This window comes from Engystomops pustulosus, chromosome 3 (assembly GCF_040894005.1).
Source record: "Engystomops pustulosus chromosome 3, aEngPut4.maternal, whole genome shotgun sequence".
Classification (NCBI taxonomy): domain Eukaryota; kingdom Metazoa; phylum Chordata; class Amphibia; order Anura; family Leptodactylidae; genus Engystomops; species Engystomops pustulosus.
The window spans coordinates 116,300,623-116,308,717 of NC_092413.1; the positions used below are offsets into that span (position 1 = coordinate 116,300,623).

General features: G+C 47.6%; 1 protein-coding gene across 1 annotated transcript; it reads left to right on the top strand.

The window, feature by feature from the left end:
* The first annotated feature begins 5,213 nt into the window (after positions 1–5,213).
* On the top strand, positions 5,214–7,848 carry LOC140122865 (uncharacterized). Its single transcript, XM_072144110.1, has one exon. It carries the CDS (start codon positions 5,214–5,216, stop codon positions 7,458–7,460), a length of 2,247 nt encoding a protein of 748 aa, XP_072000211.1. The 3' UTR covers positions 7,461–7,848.
* Positions 7,849–8,095: the final 247 nt, after the last annotated feature.

The following is an 8,095-nucleotide window of genomic DNA, read 5'->3' on the forward strand; positions in this document are numbered from 1 at the left end:
GGCTGCAAAGCTTCTGTGAGATGATGAGTATTAATGGCACATGGGTTTGTAGGGATATTCTGTAAAGGAGAAAAACTATTAAGTGTATAAAAGAGAGGGCTATGATCTCAAAAGCGCAAAGGTAGTACTAGTGAAGTTATAGACTGATCAAACCAATGGTATTCCCCACCAAATGAAGGAAGGGAGGAAATACTAATTTGTAGTAAATGGATAAAAAGTTTAAACTTTATTTGTACAATGTAGATAACATATAATGAGACAAATACATAAAAAAGATACAATACACACAATGCGGTGAGTCACAGAAAAATTGCAGTCAAGAACCGGGACGGTTAAGGAACATAATGGTACAGAGTTATTACAAGAGACTGCATCATTGTGTAAAAAACAGAAGGAGGACCTCTTGAATACATGCTATATGGTAATTACAGTGCCTTAGTGTTAAGTAAATGGTATCTGGGTCTCCTGAGATAAGAAAAACAGTCCTTGTCACATTATATGTTATCTACATTGTACAAATAAAGTTTCAACTTTTTATCCATTTACTACAAATTAGTCTTTCCTCTCTTCCTTCCATTTGTTGGGGGATACCATTGGTTTGATTAACTTTCTGAGGTATCAGACTAGATGCGTACATTATGTAGGGGTGCCACTTAGGCATAGAGTTGGGGATCTAGCATTATATGCACGGTAATTTCTGTTCTTCCCCCTTTCCTCCCCTTGCGCTTTGTTCCTCATTGTTGGTTTCAAGTTATAGACTGAGCAGAGCAAATACTAAGTCAAGGATGTTTTCCTCCCGGTAAGTAGGAGGATCAGAAAGTTGAGAGAGTTCAATAGAGGTAGTTAGTGATAAAAGTCTCTAATGATGAGTGTTGGAATATCAAAAGAACGAAAGTGAGGAAGCCAAGAAGCAAAGTGGTCATGGAAATGACAGGGTAAGCCAGGTAGACAGTATACTATGGCCACACAAAGGGAGAGGGTATGAGAGTGTGTTCTCTGCTTTACACCACAACAAGAAGAAATAAGGTCGTTGGATAAAGTAAACAGTGCAGGAAAGGACTACAAAGGTGAAGGAAGCATGGAAGAACTAATGTGAGTGGTGGACACTGACATAAGAGAGGTTAACACAAATGCTTTCTAGTAATAGTAGGAGTTGGTTTGTTTTCTTTGCAAGCACACCTTTCTATTGCCCTTTCTTATTACCACTTTTATAATTGCCATAAAAATGAATATGTAGCTTCAAGCTTGGCATCAGGGCCGGCTCCAGGTTTTAGTGGGCCCCTGGGCGACAGAGCCCTAGTGGGCCCCTTTATGGGCCGCCCTCCAGTAGTCACACTGCCCCCCCCCCATCCCCGTGTACACATTCCTCCCCTCCCCCTGTATACACACTGCCCCCTCCTGTATACACACTGCCCCCCTTCCTGTATACACACTGCCCCCCTTCCTGTATACACACTGCCCCCTCCTGTATACACACTGCCCCCCTCCTGTATACACACTGCCCCCTTCCTGTATACACACTGCCCCCCTCCTGTATACACACTGCCCTCCTTCCTGTATACACACTGCCCCCCTTCCTGTATACACACTGCCCCCTCCTGTATACACACTGCCCCCCCCTCCTATATACACACTGCCCCCCTTCCTGTATACACACTGCCCCCCTTCCTGTATACACACTGCCCCCTCCTGTATACACACTGCACCCCCTCCTATATACACACTGCCCCCTCCTGTATACACACTGCCCCCCTCCTGTATACACACTGCCCCCCTTCCTGTATACACACTGCCCCCCCTCCTGTATACACACTCCCCCCCTCCTGTATACACAATTCCCCCTGTATACACACTGCCCCCCTCCTCCTGTATACACACTGCCCACCTCCTCCTGTATACACACTGCCTCTTGTATACACACTGCCCCCCCTCCTGTATACACACTGCCCCCCCTCCTGTATACACACTGCCCCCCCTCCTGTATACACACTGCCCCCCTTCCTGTATACACACTGCCCCCCCTCCTGTATACACACTGCCCCCCCTCCTGTATACACACTGCCCCCCTTCCTGTATACACACTGCCCCCCTCCTGTATACACACTGCCCCCTCCTATATACACACTGCCCCCTCCTGTATACACACTGCCCCCTCCTGTATACACACTGCCCCCTTCCTGTATACACACTGCCCCCCTCCTGTATACACACTGCCCCCTCCTGTATACACACTGCCCCCCTTCCTGTATACACACTGCCCCCCCTCCTGTATACACACTGCCCCCCCTCCTCCTGTATACACACTGACCCCCTCCTGTATACACACTGACCCCCTCCTGTATACAAACTGCCCCCCCTCCTCCTGTATACACACTGACCCCCTCCTGTATACACACTGCCTCCCCTCCTGTATACACACTGCCCCCCTCCTGTATACACACTGCCCCCCCTCCTGTATACACACTGCCCCCCCTCCTGTATACACACTGCCCCCCTTCCTGTATACACACTGCCCCCCTCCTGTATACACACTGCCCCCCTCCTATATACACACTGCCCCCTCCTGTATACACACTGCCCCCCTCCTGTATACACACTGCCCCCTTCCTGTATACACATTGCCCCCCTCCTGTATACACACTGCCCCCCTTCCTGTATACACACTGCCCCCCCTCCTGTATACACACTGCCCCCCCTCCTCCTGTATACACACTGACCCCCTCCTGTATACACACTGACCCCCTCCTGTATACACACTGCCCCCCCCCTCCTCCTGTATACACACTGACCCCCTCCTGTATACACACTGACCCCTTCCTGTATACACACTGACCCCCTCCCTGGCCCCTGTCATGTCTCCCCCTCACCTGATGCAGCTCTCTCCGTGTGTTACTGCTTTCCCCGGCATGTCATGTGACCATGACATCATCAAAGGTCCTTCAGCCTTCAGCAGTGAGTGCAAATGCTGGGGAAAGCAGTGAGTGCAAATGCTCTCATCGCGATCTGTGTCCGGAGGACACAGATCGCAATGAGAGAGGAAAGGAATCTCCCAGGCAGCGGGGCAGATGTCCTGCTGACCCGGGGAGATCCGTGGGCCCCTCCAGTACCCCGGGGCCCCGGCACTTGCCCGGTGCTGGCGCCGGGCCTGCTTGGCATTACGTTTTAGAAGTTTTGAGTTATTGTGCTGCTTACGTAACCCTAGCCCAGATAACTCAGCTAACAATATCCCACTAAAACTAACCCTGTGAACCTTTTACCTGCTACTAATTGCAACCCTGCTAACCCAGATGACCTTAGCCCACTAAACCTAACCCTGCTAATTCTTTCCCTGCTAACACTCTTAACCCATTCCATGATGATGGCACTAATCATAGTCCATTAACTCTAACACTATTAATAAAAATATGAAAAGGAATCCTGGAAGCTAGCCCCCCCATGGACCCTAGGCCCCTCCCCTGAACACAGCAAGGAACCCAGGACATCAATCCCCAACAACCGACCCCCTGGGGGAAACCGTATCTGGCTTGCATAGCGGTCTCCTCGTCAGGTTACAGGAAGAATGAGCTACTCCTGCTCCAGAAAGAGCAGCTGCAGCTCAGACTCTACTGTGCCTCCTCCTGCTCCAGACAGATCCGGATAACTGAAAGGAGGAAACTGACAGAAGTTTTAGTATAGTTGTAGTAGATATAAGTTTATTAAAAATACATTATTATATTGGGAGAGAGCCCCACTGATCCACTACATTAGCTCTACAGTATGGTGGTGAAAAGAAAAACCCTGACAAAGCATCTGTATGAAACATTTATGTACATCTGTATGTGTTGGAGATCGGCTGCCATTTTTTCTGTCCTACATATGTTATTCCATATAAATTTTTAACAAATTTTATTTTTCATTGATGAAAGTAGTATTTTTCTTTTACTATTTGTCAAGGAGATATTAATCGTGAATGTATAAGATGGGTTTAACTATAGGGTAATTACAAACTTTGTTTAAATATTTGGCATCTATTGAAGCGTCCAGGCAGCTTTTATGACATCCTGGAGCTTTAACAGCCTGATAACCTCTGAACTGAAGACTGGTCTGTTCAGACCCCAAAGGACATTTGGTCTCCCTACCCCCCCCCCCTTCTGCATCAGGATTTGGAAACAAAGAACTGTTTAAATATTCCTGGACTCTCCCCCCTCATTAACACTTTGCCCAATCGTGACTGACCCTCTGGACTAATTAATGAATGGGAGGTTCTGAAACCTGAACCAAACTGAGAAGTTATAAAACAATATGAAATCCAAGAATTGTTGTTCACATTTTGGGGGCTGCTTGACAAGCTGAGTGTGTCCCTTATTTCTCCCACCTCCAGGGATCAGGATTTACTTTAAGTTTGTAAGTTTCTGTTATTTTTCTCCCTTTTTATTTTATAACTGTTTTGCCGTGTTGTGTCCTTTGTAATTCTTTTGTTTTTAATATCTTCTTTATGCACTGATCAACTTTTTGTAATTAAAGCTTTTCACTTTAATTTTGGTCCCTGTATGCTCTGCGAACTCATAACCTTGTGAAGTGTGACTAGCTGTGTTACTGCTAAAGTGCATGTCTAGTGGTGTGACAAAGTGACTGCTTGAGAGCAAGAATTGATGTAGAGTGGGATACTTATTGGTCCCAGTATAAATGCAATAAGTGGTGGCAGCGGGTCTGGGGGGTGCTGGAGCTATATGAGGTGTGATTTATGCTCAATTTGTGTCCTGAGTGAAAGGTGGGCGCAAGTTTGAGTAGGCTAAATTAACCCGTACAGTTGCACCCCACGTCACGTGACGAGGCGGCGGCGTCCTCGCCGTGACAAATTGGTTGGCAGCGGTGGGATAAATTCATTTTTGTCAGAGCATTAAGTGTTGGGATTAAGTAACTAACCCCTGCACTTAAGGTCTAGTGGAATCCTTGCGAGGAGTACCCTAGTTTTACACGGACCAAATCAGTGCTGTTCTAAGACACACGTGCAAACAGTTTCCCTTCCCCGTTTTTCTTTTCTATCTTTTATTTGGCAAAGGTTGCATTCAGTGATGGCAACCATCTACAAGAGACAGAGCAAGGAGGCTCTAGTCCACCTCTGTGAGCAGAGAGGTATCGACCCGGCTGACAAGTCCAAAGAGCTGCTGGTTTGTGCTTTGATGGAGCAAGATGCAGAGCAAGGATCTGGCACGGCTCAAGGGAGCCAAGATATGGACATTAATCCTGGAAGAGTTTCCCCTGAGGCTACCCACAGCAGGAGCCCTAAGGAAGGCATGGATGTGTCTCTACAAATGGCCCTACAGCAGCTAGGTGAATGTGATCCTAGCCTGCGTCTGCAGCTTATCCTTCAGTTTAATCAGGCGGCCGCAGAGCGAGAGAAGGAGAGAGCGGCCGCAGAGCGAGAGAAGGAGAGAGCGGCCGCAGAGAGAGAGGAGAGAGCAGCCGCAGAGAGAGAGGAGAGAGCAGCCGCAGAGCGCCAGGCTGATAGAGAATTCAGGCTGGAAATGGCGCGTATCGAAAGGGGTATCAATTCTGTGCAACCCCAATCCCAGGATGTAGGCCCCAAAAGACCCCGTCAAGAACGTTTTCCAGTACTGGACAAGGATGGGGACTTGGACATTTTTCTGCGGTCTTTTGAGAAGACCTGCAGACAATACCATCTGCCCCGTGAGCAGTGGGCACAGTATTTAAGCCCAGGGTTAAGAGGCAAAGCCCTGGAAGTATTTGCTGACCTTCCTCTTGAGTTTGATGAGGACTATGATGCTATAAAAGCTGCTTTGATTAAAAAGTACAACTTAACTCCAGAGGTGTACCGCAAGAAATTCCGGAGCGTAAAGCGAGGACCAACTGACAGCTACGCTGATGCAGTAGGCAACTTACGGACTACCTTTCTACAGTGGACCCGAGGACTTTCTATCAACAGCCGTGAGGATCTGGAGGATCTCATGATAAAAGATCAGTTTCTGCACATTTGTCCTGTGGATGTACGACAGTTTGTTTGTGACAGGGAGCCTAAAACTGCGGATGAAGCTGCGCAGATTGCAGACTCCTACACCGCCAACCGGATGCCTGAAGGAAAGAGGGAAACTTCCCCCCAAAGGTCCTCCAGCTGGAAGGAGAAACAAACCAGGACAACATCACAACCTTCTGTCTCCAAAGTGGGTGAGAACATTACACTGAGGGAGTCTATAAATCAGGGGGATATGCGCAAATGTTTTAATTGTAACAAAGTGGGTCATCTGAGGTCTGCGTGCCCAGAGAGAGGGGCGACTGTCTACTCTACAGCACCAGTAGTCATGCTGCTTTCTGGTGATATGGAGAAATTACAGCATCATATGCAGCCTGTGATAGTGGGTGATAGAGTCACCCAGGGATTAAGAGACTCGGGGGCAAGTTATTCTCTTGTTCGCCCTGAGATTATAAACCCTGAGGACATCATTCCAGAAAAGACTTTGCCTGTGAAGGGGATAACTGGGTGCCATCCAGGAGTGCCCGTCGCCAAGGTTTTTATGGACTGGGGTTCTGGTAGAGGTATCAGACAAGTGGGAGTGTCACAAGAATTGCCTGTGGATGTATTGTTGGGAAATGATTTGGGAAAAATGACAACTGTGTATGTGCCTGATGTACAACAATCATATGAGAAAATGGGCAGAAGCCCAAGGGGACTGATCTGGGAGGGAGGACAGGATAGCAAGAGCAAGGCTATGCCTGCTCCAGAACCAGAGGTGTCCCAGTATGAGGAAGCTACGGGGGAGGGGGTGGTGAACGGGCCCCCAGAGATAACCCTGCAGTCAGCAGATATGGTGAAGGGTGTGAGAGGCTGCCAAGATGGAGTCTCTGAATCTGCACCTCAAAGCTCTAAGGTCCTGAGTGTGGATCTGGTGGAGGCCATTACTCAAGGAGAGGTCCTAGAGCAGACAAGAGGTGTCAAGATGAGTAAGGCTCAGAGCATGAGCCACAAAGATGCCTCTACTCAGACTGGGGAGATGCAGTGTGTCTATGAGCCAAAGACAGATTATACACTAGAACCAGTGCTGAGAGAGGAGACTGGGGTCCACAGTGAAGTTGGGTGCCCAATGATGAGTGTTGCCAGTGCAGTTTTGGGGAGCGATCAGAAAGGGGAGCAGGGGCATAGGGACTCTCAGGAGAGCGTTCAGTCAGTGGTCCAACCTAAGCCCTGTAGTATAAATGATAAAGAGAGGGACTCTAATAGCTGTACAGCGGGAAAACCAAAACACAATGTAACTGGGTACAGTAGTCCTACACTTAACTCCATTGGCATTTCATCCAGCAGGGAGAGGGTTAACAATTTCACACTTGGGAGAGGGGACACAGAACTTAGTGTTTCTGCAGCACAAAGCCATAAAGTCAGCAGGGGGTCCCAGCACAGCAGTGTACAAGTGACCAGGGGAGATAGTACTTGGCCTTATACACGGGACAAAGGACCAGATGGTTGATGTGCCCAGGTAATCACATCTTATGGCAATGATATTTATGGTACTGAACTTCTGCAATGTATTATTGGTAATTGGCTTGGGAAAATTTAAAATGGCGTGGGTCATTTCAAATTTGCCCAATCTTGAAAGGGGGAGGTGTCAAGGAGATATTAATCGTGAATGTATAAGATGGGTTTAACTATAGGGTAATTACAAACTTTGTTTAAATATTTGGCATCTATTGAAGCGTCCAGGCAGCTTTTATGACATCCTGGAGCTTTAACAGCCTGATAACCTCTGAACTGAAGACTGGTCTGTTCAGACCCCAAAGGACATTTGGTCTCCCTACCCCCCCCCCCTTCTGCATCAGGATTTGGAAACAAAGAACTGTTTAAATATTCCTGGACTCTCCCCCCTCATTAACACTTTGCCCAATCGTGACTGACCCTCTGGACTAATTAATGAATGGGAGGTTCTGAAACCTGAACCAAACTGAGAAGTTATAAAACAATATGAAATCCAAGAATTGTTGTTCACATTTTGGGGGCTGCTTGACAAGCTGAGTGTGTCCCTTATTTCTCCCACCTCCAGGGATCAGGATTTACTTTAAGTTTGTAAGTTTCTGTTATTTTTCTCCCTTTTTATTTTATAACTGT